This window comes from Melanostigma gelatinosum (assembly GCF_949748355.1).
Source record: "Melanostigma gelatinosum genome assembly, chromosome: 1".
NCBI lineage: Eukaryota > Metazoa > Chordata > Actinopteri > Perciformes > Zoarcidae > Melanostigma > Melanostigma gelatinosum.
Genome location: NC_136634.1, coordinates 32,932,415 through 32,953,972, shown reverse-complemented (window position 1 = coordinate 32,953,972; position 21,558 = coordinate 32,932,415). Strand labels below are relative to the sequence as shown.

The 21,558-nt window shown below is 41.9% G+C and overlaps 1 protein-coding gene across 1 annotated transcript in view; it reads right to left on the bottom strand.

The window, feature by feature from the left end:
- Nucleotides 1–21,558, bottom strand: part of LOC306777250 (polypeptide N-acetylgalactosaminyltransferase 18-like) — a gene marked incomplete at both ends in the record, with an annotated part of 62,111 nt that overhangs the window by 14,616 nt on the left and 25,937 nt on the right. Inside the window, 3 exons of the mRNA XM_079268292.1 lie at nt 13,686–13,781; nt 18,947–19,084; nt 19,640–19,825. Of these exons, the coding sequence (XP_079124418.1) occupies nt 13,686–13,781; nt 18,947–19,084; nt 19,640–19,825 (420 nt within the window). The remainder of the gene's footprint in view (nt 1–13,685; nt 13,782–18,946; nt 19,085–19,639; nt 19,826–21,558) is intronic.

Sequence of the window (21,558 nt, the reverse complement as noted above, 5' to 3'; positions counted from 1 at the left end):
CAACCGAGCCGTCTCGGCATCTAAAACCAATGAGTATAACCTAAGAAGAAAATTAAAGTAACGAATCAAGTGTTGTGACATTTTATGTGAGCTGTAGCTTAACCCTTGCAAACTAACTAAATATAACCTGCAATAAATATCTAATCTGCATTTGAAGTAAAATTCTCAAGTGCATTTATTTGCTCAAGTAGTAAAAGTTCCTCGTGGCAGTAAAACGTTAAATCCATTGTATGTCTAACAACTGAGTTCTGTAAGGTTATCCTAGAAGACCGAATCCACTTAACAATCCCTTACGGTTTTAGAAGTAATCGTAGCCGTTAAAACCTAACCTGGCATTTACCAAGAGCACGGATCCAGAAGAGGGAAGCTGCCATAACCGACGCGACTGGTAGGAGCGCCCGGGGTCAGGGTGGCCCCTCGACCGAGTGCACTCAGACCGGAGGACGCAGGGTAGACGTCGGGAGTAACGGCAGTTAGAAGAGCCAGGCGAGTTCCCGCGCAAGAACACCAGCTCGACAATCTTTTAATAGAGAGCTGAGTCAGTAAGTAGCCCCGTATCGGGCCAGAAGTACCCCAGGATCTAACAATATGAATCTCAGACCTACCACTCTCTGGACCTTTCCAGTCGAGATTGCACTGCATATGAACAGTGCAATCTTCTGGTTGCCCTTCATGTTTGTTTTGATGCAAGAACCACCAACAACTGGCGTTCTTACTGGATTTTCTTGGTCATCCACCATCAGAGCTCACGTGGTTACTGACCAGTCCTTGTTTTCAAGTTTTTTGATTAAGTCCTGAGGTTAATGCTACACAAGATGTTGGAAACAACCTTTATGTGAGTCTGCAGGTTTGTCCCAAGCTCCAACATTGAATCACTAGGTGATCATGTCCCCAGTGCCCAGGGTTGTATTACAATAAAGTTGACGTGACATAAACGAGGCATGAGTTTGATAGCTGTCGTCATTTACTACATATGCAAAGAAGTGCTTAACTGCTTGCCAAAGAAATCCTTCACTCCTAAGTTGTTACTGTTGTGTCTCTATTTCTCCCGCTTACTCATCCTCACCTGTCAAGTGGCTGAACAGGAAATTGAGGAACGTTATGCATCAGTGACATTCAACACTTTATTTGTCATTCAAAGCCACATTCATCCATCCTGTTGGACACACACACACACACACACACACACACACACACACACACACACACACACACACACACAGAAATGGAGTAATTCTGTTCAGGAAGCAGAGGACCCAGAGATAATCTAAAGCAGGGGTCCCCAACCTTTTTTGCACCACGGACCGGTTTTATGTAGCCATTATTTTTCACGGACCGGCATGAAAAAAAAAAACTGAAAATACAACTGAAAAATACAACTCGCCATATCGCTGAATCAGTGGGAGCCCTGGGCTTGTTTCTCTGCAACGAGCCGGTCCCATCTAGGGGTGATGGGAGACAATGACACCCGAAGTGTGTTCCTTATGTCCAGTCTGTTCCGTAACTTTGTCTTGGTTGCTGTCACTGCAGAAAAGCCCGCTTCACAAAGATAGGATGTTGGAAATGGTAGCAAGGTTTTCAGTGCTTTTGTGGCGATGTCAGGATATTCTGCCTTGATTTTCATCCAGAACATCGGCAGAGTGGTTGTCTCAAATGTACGTTTAAAGTCACCGTCATTTGCGATCTCCAGCAGCTGATCTTCTTGTTGCACGGACATGCTGGATTCGCCCGGTTTGTTTACAAATGGGTCGCGGATCCATTCCCTCGCCGTTCGTGGGTCTTTTGTGGTCGGGAAGTAGCGCTCAAACTCTTGTAAAAGCAGAGACAGGTGGTCGCGCACCAGCTGGGAGAATGCTGGCTCAGGCGCAGTGTCCTCCTCCAAAATCCCCACTAATGTTTGAAACATGTCAAATATCCCTCTGTCCACTCGCCGTCCCCATAATTCCAGTTTGGCTTTGAATGCAGCTACTTTATCTGCCAACTTGAACACAGTTGTCATTTTCCCCTGAAGTGACAGATTAAGTTCGTTGAGATGGTTGAATATGTCGCACAGGTAAGCGAGTTTTGCGACCCAGTCCGCATCACTGAAATGAGCTGCCAGTGGCGACTTTTTTTCTGAGAGAAATCTCTGCAGCGGCTCTCGTAACTCAAACACTCTGGCGAGTGATTTTCCTCTGGATAGCCATCTTATTTCTGTGTGTAACAGAAGGCGCCTGTGCTCTGCACCCATCTCCTCACAAAGCTGCTCGAACAGACGGGAGTTGAGTGCGTGTGCTTTGACGTGGTTAATAACTTTAACAACATCATTAAATACACCATGAAGTTCAGGTGACATTTTGCGGCTAGCCAGCATTTCCCTGTGAATGACACAGTGCGTAGACTCACATTCAGGTGCAACCTCCTTAATCCGAGTGGTTAATCCAGACAGCCGTCCAGTCATGGCAGCAGCTCCATCCGTGCACACGCCGACGCAAAAGGACCAGTTCAGTTTTCCCGATATGTAGTCATTCAGAGACTTGAATAGTTCTGCCGCTGTGGTGTTGGTTGGCAATAACAGTGCACAAAACATATCCTCATGCACATCCTCCTCATAAAGATATCGCACATAAACGAGTAATATTGCCTTGTTGTCAATATCAGTAGACTCATCAACCTGGATTGCGTACCACGGTGACTTTTTAATCCTCTCCAACAGCTGCGTCTCAATGTCCTCTGCGATGTCCTCGATTCGCCTGGTGACGGTGGTAGCAGAAAGAGGCACCTGTGCCACCTTTTTAACTGCAGCCTCTCCTAAAAGTTCACGGCAAATATCCTTGGCGGCGGGCAGGATCAGCTCTTCACCAATAGTAAAAGGTGTTTTAGCCTTAGCAATGCGGTTAGCCACTAAGTATGATGCTCTCAGTGCACTTGCATTTACTGAAGTGGTGGCCCTCAGTAATTGCGTCTGTCTTTCTTGCTCACATTTTTTTCTTTCAAAAAAATCCAAAGGCTTGTTTTTTAATCCAGGGTGCTTGGTCTCCATGTGCCGAAGCAGTTTTGAAGGCTTCATCGCCTCGTTTGCTAGCTTGTCGCCACATATTACGCAGAGCGGGCTTGGCAAGTGAGACTCACCTGTGGCGATAAATCCAAATTTTAAGTAGGACTCCTGGTATTGTCTGTTAAATGAAGCTTTCTTTTTCTTCTTGGAGGTCGAAGGCTCCTCTTCTGTCTCCTCAGTTGGCCTTTTCCCCTTTGCAAAGAAGCTCTCCAAAGATGTTTGTTTTTTACTCATTTTCGCTGGTTTGCGGGCTTAGTTTTGGAATGACGCATCACGTGACCGAGACGTCTTTACGTGTCAAGAGGCACAGGCGGATGTTAAGCAGCACAAGAGAATCCGGTCGTTTTTCAAAATAAAACATCTTTCAGACTCTAATACGCAATACAACAGAAATTATTTATTTTTTCTGTGCGGCCCGGTACCAAATGACCCGCGGCCCGGTACCGGTCCGCGGCCCGGGGGTTGGGGACCACTGATCTAAAGGATTCAGGAGAAAAGGATCAGAATATGGAATGAGAGGGACTGTGGGGAATAACATTACAAAAGATACTCAACATGAATAAAGAATGAAAGTGTTAAGGGCATGATAGAAGACCAGAGGAATGTTTGAGTCTTTGATGTCAGCTGTGAAACGGATCCTGCTGCTGTTCGCTCTGCGTCTTCAGGCTGCTTATCACTGATGTCTCACAACTCTTACACATGCCATCTCTTCGGCATTCACCAATGCAATAAACCAGTTTCAGTAGTGGAAATTGGTTTGGTCATTTATTTTACCATGTGTCAGTTTGCGCAGGGTTAGTCACTGAGACTGGAAATTTCATTTGGCCAATGCAAAGAGAGGTCATGTATGCATGATGTGTATGAGGATATCCCTTAATAGCAAAGATTATGGCTTTATCTGTTATATACTGACATCCTCTAATCCAGTGGTTCTTAACCTTATTGGAGGTACTGAACCCTGCGAGCTTCATCAGTGCATTTCTTAGTTTTCATGTCTACCATCCTCGAAAAGGATTGCTCACAAAGATACGTTGTAACAAACGGTGTGAGTCTCTCAAGGGCTTTCTTGGCAATACGAGGGTATGGTACGATTTGGTGACACCAAAACGTTGAGAGCGTTGTTGTTCCGAAGAGTTACTGTTGAAGCTGGCTCTGCTGAAGTTCAATGATTTCGTCGAGGCATACATCGTTGACATCTGCTGTCGCAACACTAAACGTGAATGGCTGTCTCACCCATGCTGGATATGACTGTGTGGTGGGGAAGTATCCGTCGAGGGACTTTGCGAGCATATCTAAGTGCATGGCAATCGCTTGCTTCGGCTCCCCAGGTACAGAAATGTCTCCAATTCCAGACACGTCTTCGATCTGACTTACGCAGTCGTCCAGCAGGGGAAAGTTTTTGAAGTTGTCATTCTCTGTTCGTCGTTTCCATAAAGGTAGCTTTTTTTTAACGCATTCAGGTTTTCTTCCACTTCGATGATGTTGACTCCACCGCCCTGCATTTGTCGATTGAAATGATTGAGAGCATCGAAAATATCAGCCATGTACGCCAAGATGAGAATGAACTCAGAATCTTCGAAGCAATCTGCGTGACAATGTTGGTGCTCTCACAAAAACAAGGCTAATTCCACATGCATGGCAAAAACCCGATTCAGCAACTTTCCCCGGGATAACCACCGAACGTTAGAATGGTACAGAAGTACCTCGAATTCAGAGCCCATTTCCTGACGGAGGTCTTTGAAGATGCGGTGCTTCATAGCACTATTTCGCACGTAGTTCACACATTCAACTACGATTTTTAGTACTTCTGCCAGTTTTGGAGGCAAGGTTTTTGTTGCCAACGCATGCCTGTGCAGAACACAGTGTGTAACAATGATGTGTGGTGCATCGGATTTCACCAGCGCTCCAAAACCAGAGTGTCGTCCCAGCATGGCTGGAGCTCCGTCCGAACAAACTGCAGAAACCATATTCCACGAAAGATTGTTGTCTCTGAAGAAGTCATCCACGAGTTTCTTCACATCGACTGCCTTGGTTGTTATTGTAACAGGCTTACAAAATAAAAAATCTTCCTTTGTCTCGTCGTCTTTCATATAGCGCACGAATACAACAAGTGGCTGAGATTGGAAACGTCGGTGGTCTCATCGAGTTGGAGGCTGAATTTTGCTTGGCTTGAAATCAGATCTGCAACTACTTGAGCCAAGATGTCATTGCTCATGTCGTCTATTCTGCTGCTGATCGTGTCATTTGAAATATGAATTTGGGATAATTTATCTTCAGCAGCTTTTCCCAGCTGAGGGTTTCAAATGACATTCTCATGTGTGCTGATGCAGGTGACTGCTCTGTGTTAGTTCTTCTGGATCTCAGTTCTGCATTTGACACTGTAGACCATGACATCCTGATTAAGAGGCTTCGTGATTGGGTGGGCATATCTGGCATAGCGTTAGACTGGTTTACATCTTACCTCAGTGACAGAAGTTTCAATGTCTCTGTGGGTGATTTTGTGTCTGTTACCTCTCCACTTTCTTGTGGTGTACCGCAGGGCTCGGTTCTGGGGCCTTTGTTATTTTCCCTTTATCTGTTACCTTTGGGACCAATCATAAAAAGCTATAATGTGTCCTATCACTTATATGCAGACGACATCCAACTTCATCTGTCATTTAAACCCAGCGAGGCATTCACATTAACTCGGCTCCTGGACTGTGTCAATGCCATCAGAGACTGGTCGGCAGAAAACTGCTTGCAACTCAGTGACTCTAAGACGGAGGTCCTAGTTATTGCTCCAGAGGAGTTTGTCCCCATGATCAGGCAGATTATTAGTCCTCTCTCCTCTGCTTCACATTGCAACTTGCGCAATCTTGGGATTTTCTTTGATCGATCCATGTCGTTTGACCAACATGTTAAGCAGCTGTCCAGGTCATGTTTCTTCCATCTAAGAAATATCAGTAAACTAAGATCTGTATTATCAACACCTGAATTAGAAATGATCATACACACATTTATCTCTTCACGCATTGACTACTGCAACTCACTTTTCACATCACTCAGTGTATCTGCTCTTAACCGTCTGCAGGTCATCCAAAATGCTGCAGCCAGATTACTCACCAGGACAAATCGACGGTCTCACATCACCCCCGTACTCCGATCTCTCCACTGGCTTCCTGTAGCATCTCGGATACACTTTAAAATTCTCACCATCACTTACAGAGCACTTCACGGTCAGGCTCCGACTTATGTAGCTGATCTACTTCGCCCCTATTCACCCGCCCGCACTCTCAGGTCAAACGCTCTAGGTCTTCTGTCAGTCCCACGCACACGATTTAAGAGCCGTGGTGACCGAGCCTTTGAGGCAGTGGCCCCGAGGCTCTGGAATGCTCTGCCTGCAACTCTGCGCCTCGCAGATACTGTGGATACTTTTAAAAATCCAGCTAAAAACCCACCTGTTTAGGCTGGCGTTTGTGTAAAAGTAAACTCATGTCCTAGAACTGCTCTTAAAATATGTTTTACATTTTTATTTTATTTTTATTTTATTTTATTTTTATTTTATTTTATTTTATTTTATTTTATTTTATTTTATTTTATTTTATTTTATTTTTATTTTTATTTTTATTTTTATTTTTATTTTATTTTATTTTATTTTATTTTATTTTATTTTTATTTTTATTTTTATTTTTATTTTTATTTTATTTTTATTTTTATTTTTATTTTTATTTTATTCTTTAACATTTTTTATTCACTCTGTGTAGATAATTTATTGACCCTTGGGTCACATTGTGTTTTTTATGCTTTTAAATGTCTTATGTGCACTTTGTGATAGTACTGTCTGTGAAAAGCGCTATATAAATAAAATTCATTCATTCATTCATTCCCAGCATGATATTCGCCATCTTCAACGCAGCATTGACTTTACATGTAAACTACCTCGCAGTGTGTGTCTGCCGAGGGGTTCGGCAGACACACACTGCGATCAAGTGAGCCGCCGCTTTAAAAATGAATGACCGTCTATTCCTTAAGGTGCGTTCACACCGAGCGCCCCGTTCGGTGTGAACGCAGCATAACTTTTGGCTTTCTCCGTGCTTTTTGGGCTACCCAAGCCACCGTAGGGCTATCCAAGCCAATGTACCGTTATGCTGCGTTCACACCGAACGGGGCGCTCGGTGTGAACGCACCTTAAGGAATAGACGGTCATTCATTTTTAAAGCGGCGGCTCACTTGACCGCAGTGTGTGTCTGCCGAACCCCTGAGAGTGACTCATCGAACCCCTGGGGTTCGATCGAACCCAGGTTAAGAACCACTGCTCTAATCCCTCTATAAATACTGCAGAAGGTACAGGATAATAACTTCCATTTCATTAAATGTGCAGCGTAATATATGTAATCTCCCGTCTATAAAGTGCTTAGTTCGCCTGGCTGATCCTATACTGTGCAACGATATTCTGCTGCTATCTTGACGCATCCTCGTAAAGCCCCAAATACCCCTGTTATCTGAAGAAATGTTGTCCTGCAGTGGGTAAATTTCTAGATAAAATTCCTCCACAAACATGAGCGAATAAATGATCTGTTAATTTGCTCTGTTTTTAATATCTCTAAATAACTCCATCGCAGCTAAATATCTGCTCACTACTAACTGGATAAGCACATGCTTGGCTTTGAACTCGTTTGTGTCTTAAAATGTGAGTTTTAAGACAAAACCCCTCAGATTTGAACAAATTAGCATCATATAGGCCAGATGAATAGTACTGCATCATTCTTTCTCCCGAAAGACGGGAATAAAACGAGCCCACAGGCCTCACTCTGGGCCCTGCTGGGACTGCATGGGGGCACTCTGCTCTGCCACATGCTGAAGACTCTTACCTGCTGTATTTCTGTCCAAACACCACGTTCATGTTGACAAGTGTCTCTCCAGCTTTGTGCCCAGTTTAATAAGCAAAACACTCATGTTGATTTCTTGAGGGAGATAATAATAATAACACAATTTCTTAATCAGCACATGCTGATTATGTTGTGTCCAGGTAAGACAAAATATGGAAGGCCAAGACACAGGGAAATGCCAGCACAGCTGTTTCAGCAGCTGTGCTGTGTTGCTGAGTATGACCCAGATAGAACGTTGGATGTTTCCGACGTCAAGAAGCAGGTCGGATCTATTAACCGCACCCACAATGGAGGCAAGGCTAGGAGTGTCCTCAGAAAGCTCTTTTAGATGACGGGCTGGGTATGTAGTGGAATCTAGTTATGATTATGCAAGCTTCTTTATGGCAAGCAGAATATAATGCACACAGTAAAATGTGAATTCTTAATTTAGTCAAGTAACAGAGCATTTCAAAGCTGTGAAAAGTGGAAATATGCCGCAACTGCCGCTTTCATCTGCAGGCAGATAGAGTTGTTGATTGGCCTCAATGACTTGATGATTACTTGTCAGATATTTCAGCAGCAAGAGCTGAAAAGTTTCACTCTACAAGCAAAACAGCACATGACAAAGCAGCATTACTATAGCAGGGTGATATATCTGCTCTTAGTTAGCATATCCTTTTAGATTCTTGCTCTAATTAGCCACTTTACTCGTCATGGAAATGTCACTTTCTCAATTATGAAATTTACAAGACCCCATAGATAAACATTACTGATGCCAATATATGCAGAGAGCCACTATTGATTTCTCAAATCTCCTCTACTTCATTACCTAACTACAAACAATTTATTCTTAACTTGGGAATGGTTTATGCTGCACTAACTAAAATCTTTACATAAACAAAGGCTTAAATGACTTTTTGTAGTGTGAAATGAGTTGCTTGTAATGATGGACCCAGTGAGACTTATGACTGAATATGCAGTTTCTTTCATCTTTGAAAAGCATTTTAGTGTCTTTTAGCTCATTGTTTTGGTTTTCTGGCCCATAACTCTCCTTTTATCAACATCATATCAGCAGCAGGAAGCCTGTTTTCAGTAAAAAAGCTCCTGACTAGGTCTTAAAAGAAAAACTAAGTTAGCAACTAGCTGACGAACATATTGGAGCATTAAACAGCTAAATATTTGGACTTTATATCGTCCAAAACAGAGCTACACGCGTTATTGCACGATTGTCATTTATTAGGCGGACAGACACGGAGTATTCCCAGAATACTTGTTCATGTTGTTCTCTTTCTGCTGGATGAATTTAAATGGGCTTCATCATTCCATCTGCATTTCTGCATTAGGGGCCCGTGGGGCACAGCTCCACCAGAGGGTGCTGTTGTACAGAAGAAGTTCTCGGCTTTTCTCGATGTCAGACGCAATAATGCCAAAACTCAACGCTGTCTACCTCATAACATTTTTGCAATTTTTGATCATATTCTGAATGTAATCTCTTTTTTAGTTCTTCGTGCATGGAGCTGCTTGTCCGTTCCTGCTTGGTGGGGCACTGTCCCCTAGAAGCATCCCATTAGTTGATTTGAATGGTGCAAGGCTGCACACATCTTGCTAGCTAGCTAAAGAGGGACTGATATTGTACTTACGTTAACGTTACAACAATAGTGATGGATCGTGTAGATTATTTAACTGCAGTACGATTTGGCGATTTATCCCTGGAGCAAAAAAAAAACTAAAACATTTGTGTCCACATCTGCTGGATGACCTAATCATATCTCAAGAAGGAAAAGATTAAAAAAGATCATTCAACCACAAGAAGTTTAAAAAGCCCTGTTCTGCTTTCCATGTCCTCTTTTCAGAGAAGAAACTGTCTGGACATCAAGTGCATTTAAAAAGAACAAGTCAAACACAGGAGTTGTGCATCACATGTGGATAATGCCATTACGTTTGGCTCACTGGGAACAATGAGCGTTGCCTCTCAGCTTGATGGCGCGTACAGACGTGGCATTGAACAATACAACCGTCAGACTGAAGGAAACAGGTGTGTTCTTAGCAGAAACATAACCGGTATGAAAGCTTGTGGAATGTGTGATGTGACATTGCCTTGCGTGGACATGATGAGTCTGCCGGCTGGTTAAAGCCTGGCCTTATAAGATGCATATTTGAGACTACGTGCGAGGGTGACTCCAGACTAAGGAGCCATGACGATGCTCAACCCTATTTTAAGGGAACTTCAGCCATTATTCAAAACCAACTTTTGGATTGCACGTGCAATGTTTACAAGGATGAGGCTGCTCAACAGATGACAAATGCACCTTTGGTTTCTGCTCATGAGTCAGCTATTTGATGTGGCGATATCGTGAACATTGTGCTTTGGTGGTCCTATATGGTGGTATGGTGAGATATTCTGTGATATTAGACGGCATTATTCGGCTGAATGCTTCATCTCTGATGTTGGTGGTGCATTGGTCACAGCAATCGCAGTGTCTTCCCTCTCTCACTCGTTTGATGAAATGTACATTCCGGAGCTCTGGCCAGAAGGGGCATTTGTCCGGCGCTATTTTGAGCCCCGCAGGGCGGGAGTTATCGGCTCTAACCATGCACTTGCTGTGGGGGGAATAAGTTTGCCTGCTGGTGCTATGGGCACTCACTTGCTTTGCTAAATGTATATCCGGGTTTTGTCGTACAACTGTCCTGGCCTGGTGTGGGCCAGAGCGTTGGGGATAAAGCTCGCCGCATGGTTGTTGACAACCTTTTGGAGAATTGTGACATACTATGTTTACAAGAGACATTCTTACCGAAGCAAGACTTGGAAAAACTCAACTCTTTTAATGATAACTTTCATGGTGCTGGGGAGTCTACAACTGACTTTGGCATGGGAATAGTCAGAGGAAGGATTCCAGGGGGTGTGGCTATTCTCTGGAATAAGAAGCTTGACTCTTTGATAAATGTGGTCAGGCTTGGTGTTGACTGGTGTGTTGCAATACAGTTTACTCATGATGATAAGGAATTCACTATCCTAAATGTTTATACACCCTATGAGTGCAATCACAATGAGGATGAATTGCCTTCATCAATTCCTTCATTCAAGATAATACTTCTTCTAGTATTTATGTTATTGGGGATATGAATGCAGATATCTCAGACACAAGCTCAGTATTTGCCAAGCACATGGCTCAGTTTTGTAAAGACAATTATTTTATATTATCAAGCGAAGTGCTTTTGCCTACAAATAGCTATACATACATTAGTGAGGCCTGGCACACTACATCATGGCTGGACCATTGTATTCGTACAGCTGATGCTCATGCTTCATTGGGATGTATGGGCATTCTTTATGGAGCAGCAACAACTGATCATATACCTTTTGCTATGTCGATAAATGTTGAACATCTACCGGCGCTATCTAGAAATGGAAATAGTGTCAACACAGAAAAACTTGACTGGTCAACTCTCACTGAAGAGGACGTCTTAGTGTATTCTGCTCGTACAGACCAGTCCTTCAGTCATATTCATCTAGCTAGAGATGCAGCTATGTGTACTGACGTTAACTGTAAGGATGTGGTGCATAGGAGAGATCTCTGCTTCATGTACAATGATATAGTAAGTGCTCTGTATAAAGACAGCAAGCCCTACTACAAGCATCATAATAAGACCCACAACATCAAACCTGGCTGGAACGAGTATGTAGCTGAGTATCGTGCTGAAGCCTGTGAAGCCTTCAAATCATGGGCTCTAGCTGGTAGACCCAGACAAGGGCCAGAGCTTGAGTACAAGAAGCTCACCAATGCAAGATATAAGTATGCCATTCGCTTCATTTGCAAGAATGATCAAGCCATGCGGGCTGACTCCATGGCCAAGAAGCTGCTAAGCAACAACGTAGTTGATTTTTGGAAAGAAGTGAGAGCTCTTAACTGTAAAACATCTTTACCATGCACTATAGATGGAATTTCAGGAACAGACAACATTGCTGAGTTATGGCGACAGCATTATAGCACCTTATTTAACTGCATCAAAAGTGATTTGTACAGCGTGGACAGTTCTGAGAGTAATGAGTCAATGGCAATTACATCATATGAGGTGCACCAAGCTATCAACAAACTGTCTGAAGGCAAAGCAAGTGGCTTAGACCATATTACTGCTGAACACCTTAAATATGCTAGTCCGAGGTTAGCTCCTCTCCTCGCTGTTTGTTTTACTGGCTTCATGATTCACGGCTTGTTACCAGACTCAATGCTGTCTGTTCTCTCAGTGCCAGTCATTCAAAACAAAGCTGGTAAAGTATGTAGCCCAGAGAATTACAGGCCCATTGCTTTGGCCAGCGTCCTGTCAAAAGTCCTAGAAAGAATTCTGCTGGACAGAATGACTTCATCACCTCCACAGATAACCAGTTCGGCTTCAAAGCCAAACATGGCACTGACTTGTGTATATATGCCTTAAAGGAAATTGTAAACAAATACAGAGGTCAAAACTCATCAGTTCTTATGTGTTTTATTGATGCCTCCAAAGCTTTTGATCGTGTTAATCACAGTAAATTATTTTTTAAACTGAGCCAAAGAGGTGTCCCCACATACATAGTGAGAATTCTGGCTTACTGGTATGCGCACCAGAGTATGCAAGTAAAATGGGGTAAAAGTGTGTCAGCCCCATTTGGGGTTAGCAATGGTGTCAGACAAGTTCTGTTTAATCTGTATATTGATGATCTGTCCAAGCAACTGAAAGCCTGTAATACTGGGTGCATGATGGGTAATACTCTGGTTAATCACATCATGTCTGCAGATGATCTGGTGATCTTTAGTCCTTCTAGCGCTGGTCTTCAGCAGCTCCTCACTATATGTACTGTGTACGGTGTGGAACATGACATCAAATACAACGCCAGTAAGAGTGCTATCCTGATCTGTCCAACTAAAGAGGACAAATGTCTAAACTTCCCTGACTTCAAATTGTCTGACAATAATCTTGGTGTCTGTAGTGAAGTAAAATATCTTGGTCATTTTTTAACAGAACACATGACTGACGATAACGACATTTCCAGGCAATGTCGTATGATGTCTGCACAAGCAAACAGTCTCTCACGCAAGTCTGGTCTGTGTACAGATGGAGTGAAGATGTCTCTGTTCAGAGCATATTGTACTCCACTCTACACTGCACACTTGTGGTCAAACTACAGAACAAAGAGTCTACAGAGACTTCAAGTAGCGTACAATGACGCCATGAGAATACTTTTAAAGAGACCGAGATGGAGCAGTGCTGGTGAAATGTTTGTGGCTGCACGAGTCAACACTTTCCAAACAGTTTTAAGAAATCTCATGTACAAATTCATCTGTCGACTGAATGACTCTGTAAATGGGATCCTACTTGTTTTAACCAACATAAGGTTTAGCACCACACGCTACCAGTCCAGCTGTGGCGACATTGGTACAGCTGTCTCTTTGTAAGGCATTGCTAGGCCTCCGTACTTTTATTGTTTGTGTCTGTTTTTTTATGTCTGTCTGTATGGACCCCGAGTCTGAAATAAAGTCAGTCTATCTATCTATCTATCTATCTATCTATCTATCTATCTATCTATCTATCTATCTATCTATCTATCTATCTATCTATCTATCTATCTATCTATCTATCTATCTATCTATCTATCTATCTATCTATCATTCGTGCACAGTTTATGGTTGTGAGAGTATAGCTCATGTTATCTATGGTATCTTTGGATTGCATCATCACAATTTCTTGTATAAATAGTCTGTGGCCCCACCAGAATTTTCACAGAATAGAATAGAACAAATAGAATACAATGAGAGGCGACTGACCTGTGGTGTCATACCATGACAGAGGTACATGATGGGGACATTGTCAGTGTCAGGTCCTTGGTCCAAACACAGGTTGTCTCTTCTATTGTTCTTCAACTGGAAAATGACAGAGAGATAAGACGGTTGATTCATCTCATTTTGATCAAACTTTCAGCAGATGGGATTTAACGGGCAAACATATAACCGATGATGGCAGACTGCAAAAGTGCAAGCAAGAAAAGGAGGACACCTCTCTCTCTCACACACACACATTTAGTCAAATTAGCAGCACTATTAAACAAATTGCTTTCCTCACTTAACACAACTTGCATTCCAGGCCGCCAAAGCTCAGCAGACTTATTTTATCACAAAACATGGGAAAGAGCAAAATAAACCAACAACAGCTCATCTTTTGTGAGAGACCTTAATAAATCCTTTGTTGTCCTTTGTTTCTGATGCTTTTTAAAACTAATACCAACTGAGATTTCGCTTCAAAGTTCTTTGAAGGAATAGTTCCATAATTGGGGAATATAGTCCGATGCTTTGAGAGAGATGATCATTGTGATGTGTGTTCAGTTAGGAGCTGGAGACAGGAAGTTGTTAGCCTGCGTTAGCATGAACACTGGATGCTAAAATCACACCATCAACCAGCCAACCGTCTGTGGAAGTCACACTCACCAAGATCATTCTCCTCATCTCACTCTGATATAGAAGCATTTTTCATGAATGTTTAAATATAATGTAAAACAACATGTCTCTGGTTTGACTTATACACAAGATCTGAGAGTCTTTCAAAATGTCACAAACAGAAGGCAAGTGTTATATTGTTAATATATTGGAGTCCTAGGGGGCCCCAGTCAAAAGCACCTAATTGCAGCCTGTGCTGCTTTAATAGATACAAAGACTAGATCGATACGGGGTCCTCTTAAAGAAGGACACACTGTCAGCGGGTAGAGGAACTCGTTCTGAAGGAGACAGACACATCTTTCCTTACGTGTCTATTTTCATTTGACACAACAAGCAAATAATTGTATCTTTTCTAAAATAATAATAATCCATTTTTGTTTGTAGAGATGACATTTATTACATAAATAATAATGTTGTTAGAAGTTAGTAAACATTCTGCTATAATGGTTGTTTCTCGTCGTTTATTCTTGAGGACCCCATGGTCCCCAGTACGTAGGCCATACATATGTGGAATAAGATGAGGCTTGATTTGGCTTTATTCCACAGAGAATTATAGATTGTGCAACATATGAAAATCAACGCAATCAATCAGCAATAACTTGCCCTTGTGCTAAGTGCCTCATCTGCTTCATTGTAATGTCATTGCCTTGCTCCCAGATCTCAGCAACTAACTCAGTTAAAGGTATAAAGCTATAATGCCATTATAACCAAACTCAGTGTCAAACCTACATAAGTCCATATTGTAATCAACAAGGATTAGGAAAATCTTAAGGCTAAAAAAAGCAATTTTTTTCAGGCTGATACTCAAAATCACACCAACTCAGTTCTGGTTTAGAACAACTGTGAGAGTTTGGTGCATGACTTCAAATATAATGTTTTTAGGTGTTATTACCTAAACCTACTCAGTTATCAGTTACTTTATATGAATAATTTGAAGGTACAAGTTCATGTTTCAGAGTAATGGACGTTGTCAGCTTCAGAGTTGGATGATAGTTCTCTGTGGATTTGCTGATACCTTTTACATTATAACCACCCATTCCTCTCAGAGTTAAGGTAAAGCATGATCATCAAATCAGTAATCGTGTTGTGAAGATTGATGTGTTATGATAATAGTTAAGTGAATACACATTCAGAGAGCTTGAATGTTATGGCTGCCTTTGAATTGTTCAGGATCTGTTGTGGTAAAAGTTGTTTGTCAAATATGCTTTGAGGATAACAATGGATTTGGTTTAGTGGGGACATTCATCCAAGTGAAGGATTGCTGGAGTTTTGTTCTGAAGTTGGAAGGGCGTGGTCAGAGTGCATGGAGGGCATACGGAGTGCTGAGTGTCACTTCCTGTATAATGCGTATGTTTGGTGAAGCTCAGTGGCAGATTGTGGGTTTGGTTGAATAAAGTAAACACATCATGTCTTGTGCTTCCAGTACGGCAACTTTGAAGTTTGTCAATATTTTAACAAAACAACAATCTTTCCCTACAGCTTGACCACATATTTCTGAACATAACCTCAAAGTCATGAACTATTCATTCAGATACTGTATTGCAAGAGCGGGTATTAAATAATATTAAATTAAATAAGTTGTCAAGTTGTTTTGCTGATATGGTCATTATGAAGGTTTTACAGATATGTAGCAATAACAAGACTTTTATTTTTTTATGAACATGATGATTTAACAAGTATGCTGTTTACCATGTTCACATGCTAAACACACACAGTAAAGCCGAGGCTGATGTTAATGTCATTAGTTATACAGGCATTTGGTCATAAACCAAAGTATTGGACAAATACAAAATGTGACCTGATCGAGGTGCTGAGTACAAAGTCAGGGGATCACCAATGTCATTGCAATTATTCCTGAGGGAACATAAATGTATGAACCAATTTCTTGGTAATCCATCAAGAAATTGAAGGAATTTCTCTCAAAAGCACAGGTCAACCATCCTGCAGCACGAGAGGAGAAGTCATGGGACAAACAAAGTCCTCAGCATTCCTCCTCTGGGTACCACACATGTCTGCACAAAGCTTCATATGAATCCATCCAGTAGTTATTTCAATCTGGACCAATCGACCGACTGCCCAACCAACACACCACATTGGTAACCCGACAGTCAGCCGCTGAGCTCTGGGAGACTCGTCATGACCTCAGACCTTCTACACATGTGTCTAAAAACATCAACCGACCTGGTTCATGGCACTGAGTGAATGTGTTTCATTTAAAACAGCTTGACAAATCTTGATATAATGTCTCTTTTTTGGACAATATTGACCTTGTGTGAGCAGTGCATTCCTCCAGCTTTTGTTTCATGAATGAGAGACGAGTGCATAAACAACATCCACAGATAGTGTCACACTATTTGTACTCTGTCCAACTGCAATCTCCTGTGAGAGTTTGTGTTTGTCAAATATGTAAACCTCATATCTACATCTCTCTGATGTCACAGTGGCAACGCTGTCATCTCAATCAAAGCTGAGCCCCTGCACATGCTCAGTACTGTCAACAAATATCCAGCTCGCGCTGTGATTGAAGTGTTTATCCAACAACAAACAAAAGAAGTGACACTAAAGCTGTGAGCTGTCTCAGGCTTACAGACTCAGAGTGGAACCACCTTTTCCCATCAAATCACAACTTTTTTCTCCTCAGTGACAGACTTTGCGCCAATAAAGCTGAAATAATAAGTCCTGAAGGAAATAGGTGTATGATGATTATTTTCAGATTTCATTCAGGCTCTCAGAAGACAGATAACTCAAACTATATCTGTACTCAAGTTTAAAAGGTTAAGATGAGACTGCAATCAGAGACTGCAGAGTCAGTTCGTGCGGTAGGATAATTCTGCTCAGCTTTCAACAGATTAGTGTCATTTTTCAATTATGCAAAGTCCTCCCACACTCCTGAGCTGAAGAGAGGAATAGTCACGCGTAAAGTAAGTGGAGAAAAAAGGTTCACCCTTTCAATACCCCGCCGCTGTAATTTGAAGTGAGCTCTTAAAGCATAGAATCATATATGACATAGTGTGTATGCTATTAGACTCGGTATTAATAGAAACGTTAGGTTTTACAGCTTCAAGTACTTTAAAAAGTTGTGTTTTTTTGCAAGTGTTTCGTCGTGATGAAGTGTTAATGCTATTTAAGGGCTATTTTTGTGCTTATCACATGTTTAGTTTGTTATTATAAAATGTTCTAGCAAAACAGTAAAACTATAGTGCCAAGCTAAAAAAAACACTATTAGCCTCAGCATTAATGGAAAAGGTACGGCTTAAACAGCTTGAAATACGTGGAAACGTTTCGTAGATAAAAGTTAAGTCAGGAGGTCTCTAGTGAAAATAATGAGCCAAACACAGTGGAACAAAGACAGGACTTTAACCCAGGAGATCGCTGTTCATGTCCCATGAAAATCAATGCTGACTTATTTTACCGTAGTTATGTTATATCATTTACATACTTAACGCCTAACCAAGACATTTTGTTGCGTGAGTAAACCTAAAGACTAAGCTTCTTCTGCCACAGAAGAAAACGCCATCTGTGCACTCTATAGTAGCATAACATGGAAATACTCTTCAGAAGTAAAACTACCTCAAAACTATACATAAATAAAGTAAATATGGTCAGATATTTCCCTTATGAGTGGGTATTTGACTCAAACATTACTCCAGATAAATGGTAATGTTGCTCTGCGTCTACTGGATTTGCAAACAGGCAACTGCTTAAGAAAAGGTTCCCTATAACAACTTTATGAGATGATAATATATCAATGTTAAGGCAATGTTATGGTTTGAGTAACACCTAAACAAAAAAAATTCCCATAAAGAGTCAAACAAGGTATTCAAACAATAATATAAAATAGTGGCAACCTGAAAAAATAGTGCCAACCTAATCACAACATTCAAAAATCTGAAAGCAAAGCAGAGTGTATACCCGGGGCCAGAGCAGGCAACATTGAGTTAAAACTGCTGGCTAAGGATAACCGTAAACACAGTAAGATTGTTATTCACGTCGGCGGTAATGACACCCGACTATGGCTCCAGTGGCTCCACCGAAATAACATTATATTTCCCACAATTAAAGTTTCTGCATTCTCCAAATGCACAAGTATTATTCAAACGTATTGTTCGGTTCGTAAGCCTCGTACCGAACGTTTAATACAAATACGTGTATCGTTACACCAATAGAAACACATAACAACCGTAGATGTGGCGTCATGAGGTTATTATGAGGTGGTTCAGCTGTAGTCGGGCAGCACTGAGGGCCCAGGTATGAAATGCACGGCCCGCCACTGATGTTAACACATTTTTAGAAGTCCTTGCTGGCAAGCTGCCACAATAAAGGCAGATTCATTTTAGCTCCTATTTCTTGTTCTGCTCTCGGGAGTTTCTGTATGTGTCACAACCAGTGGGAACCAATCGGGGAAGTAAACATGTACGGTGTCTGTTTGTCCAACTGTGGGCTAGCTTCCAGACTTTGTGAAGTTGTTCCTGTGGGCTCCTAAATCAGATGAATAGCAAGCTATCGAAGCATGTTGATAAATGAATCTTCTGAAATCAAGGCTGCAGACTGAAGAATAGGAATCTTGAGAATTAAGGGGAAAAAAATGAACTCACCACTCCGTAAGCAACTGTGTTGCTGTAGGATCGGAGCTCAGGGTAGATGTTGGAGAGGAACCAGCTGAACGGCCGGCACTGGAGTCTGGATCGCAGGGCTTTTCTCTCAGTGATGTCCCCGATGTCTATTCCTGACTTCTAAAGAGGGAAATAAATACAAACCCATCTGAGTATACATTCTGGGTATTTCACCTATACTCTAACATCTGCAGTTACAGCAGCTTTGGAGTCTGGACCTCTGGTTCTGGGCTAGTGTTAACAAATATAATCAGAGTTGATCATGAATCAAAAACATTTGATTATCGATAAGTAGTTTAAGTCAAAGCAAAATTCCAAACATTCGCTGGTTCAAGCCCTTTTCCTCGACAAAACTCTCTCCGTTGCTGTTCGGGAACCCGAATTAACAACAGATTGAAAGGATGCAGGCAGGTCTTCCATATCCAGTGTTTCATATCTGATCGTCATGTGTGACTGACTCACACAAATCAGCTTGTCATGCTAACCTCAGCACATGTTGGTAAAAGCTAAATGTCCTGCGTTATGTGCATCAATCTACATTTTGTGTATTTTGTGTGCACCTGACCGAGACCGTTACATCCCTAATGCACACAATTATGCCCACTCTCACTCTCCAACATACGAAACAGTCCCAGTGTCAAACTCCCAACGCACACGCGTGTGCTGTCTGTTTACCTGCAGTGGAACATTCCAAGCCATGTAGACGTGACTTTTGTACTGGTCCATCCAGACCTCAGCCACCCTCAGAGCGTTGCGACGCACATGGGCTGTCAGGTGGACTGTGTAGGGTTTGTGGGCGCGCTCGATGTGTGCAATCCTGGAACAGGGCAGGACCTCCACACTGCCGCCACACTGCCACACCTGTGTTACACGCACACACAAATGCAGCCACGTTAGTGACGGCAGGGACTCAACATAAAGGTGTGGATATCTTCAGTACCTGCAGTTAGATCTCTGTTCTCTAAAGAGGGATCACAACCTTGCTGTGACTGAGCCTGCTGTGTAGAAGTATCATGAAAGGTATCACAAGAGCACACTGAGCATGGCCACTGAAGTGGACATTATTTATTATCATTTTATTTAATATTACAGTTTTTTGACATATTGGAAGCTTTCAGATATGTCTACACAGGCCTAGCAAGCTGTATTACAAGTGTGCAGCCCTTTAGCATGCTTTGACAGAAGAGTTATTCTGTGTCAAAATCAGATAGAGCTTTGTGTACATTTACATGACATTACATATCTGTAAGGTATATCTGTAATTGGCACCCAGCAGACATCACCTTATGGATCTCACTTATAGGTCCCAAAAAACAACGCAATTATCAAAGTTCACTCAAAATATTTTGCAGTATTTATTTAGGTGTCAACTAGCATACACAAGGTATCTGTCTGTGTTTGGCACAGAATGACCTAGTTGGGTCTGTTGTACTATACAGAAGTACAGGTATGTAAGCAAGGGTCTGCTCGGGTAACAAGGGACCAGCTGGCATATACATCTTAATATTACATATATGAACTTCAGCTGCTTTACTCTCGTTCTCATTCACTGATATATCTGCATTTATTTAAACTCACACTTTGATTTCCTTCATTGGTTCCATGTCATCTGTCATGTCAGTGTCTTTCACCAAAGGTGTTTCCGTCTCCACTGTGTTTCAACAATTTCAAATGTTTCAACTCCAAACGTTCAGCAGGGAGCAGATGTAAATGTAAACTGCACTGCTCAATAGCACTGCTCAAAGTCTGCAGCGGGCACCTGAGTAGTTCAGTGTACCGAGCAGACGAGAGCTGGAATGCTGAATGCTGACTTGAATACAAGCACCTGTTCTCTCTATTCGAGTCCTGCACTTTGTTTGTGTGTTTGAGCTATAATCCAAACTCTCTCCCTGCATCTTTTCAAAAGCTAAAACAGAACAACAATAAAACTGTACACCTGGCCTGGTGCCCAGGCAGGAACATAAACTAGAGTCAAATTCTGAGATAATACACGCTTCCCTCAAAAATACCTCAACATTCTCTAGGAAGGATTTACAACACCGGGCTAGAGTATAAGAAGCTATTCTTCAAGCAGAGCAATCTATGACTGTGCATGTGGGTGTGTGCAGCGAGATAGAAGATAAGGTGAGAAAAAAACAGACGGTGAGGCGAGAGAGAAAGAGAAGATTGAGAGTGTGAAAGATTCAACAGAGAAGGCGAAGGCATAACAGCAAAGGGAGATAAAGTGAGAAGTATGGAGAGAAGAAGAAATAGAGGAGGAGAGAATAATAGCTTCTACTCGTCTTTTTGAGTCATACTTTCCAAAAGCCTTTTGTTTTTTGTTTTGATATCTTCACTCTAAATAGAAAGCATTACATGGTCACGAGCTAACTATTACCCAGAAGACATCATTGTGACGTTGAGTAGTTGCAGTGTATGTGTTTGCGTTGGCATCTAATGTCTGGAACGTGTGTCTGGCTGGTTTGTCTGTGTCAAGCAGACAAAGCACAACTCATTTACGTTCCTAATTGTCTCTCAGTCCGTCTTCTTTGGTTTAGTACAAAACAAATCTGGCTTGTGGACTTGTGTTTTTAAAGTTTTAATGAGAAGATGAG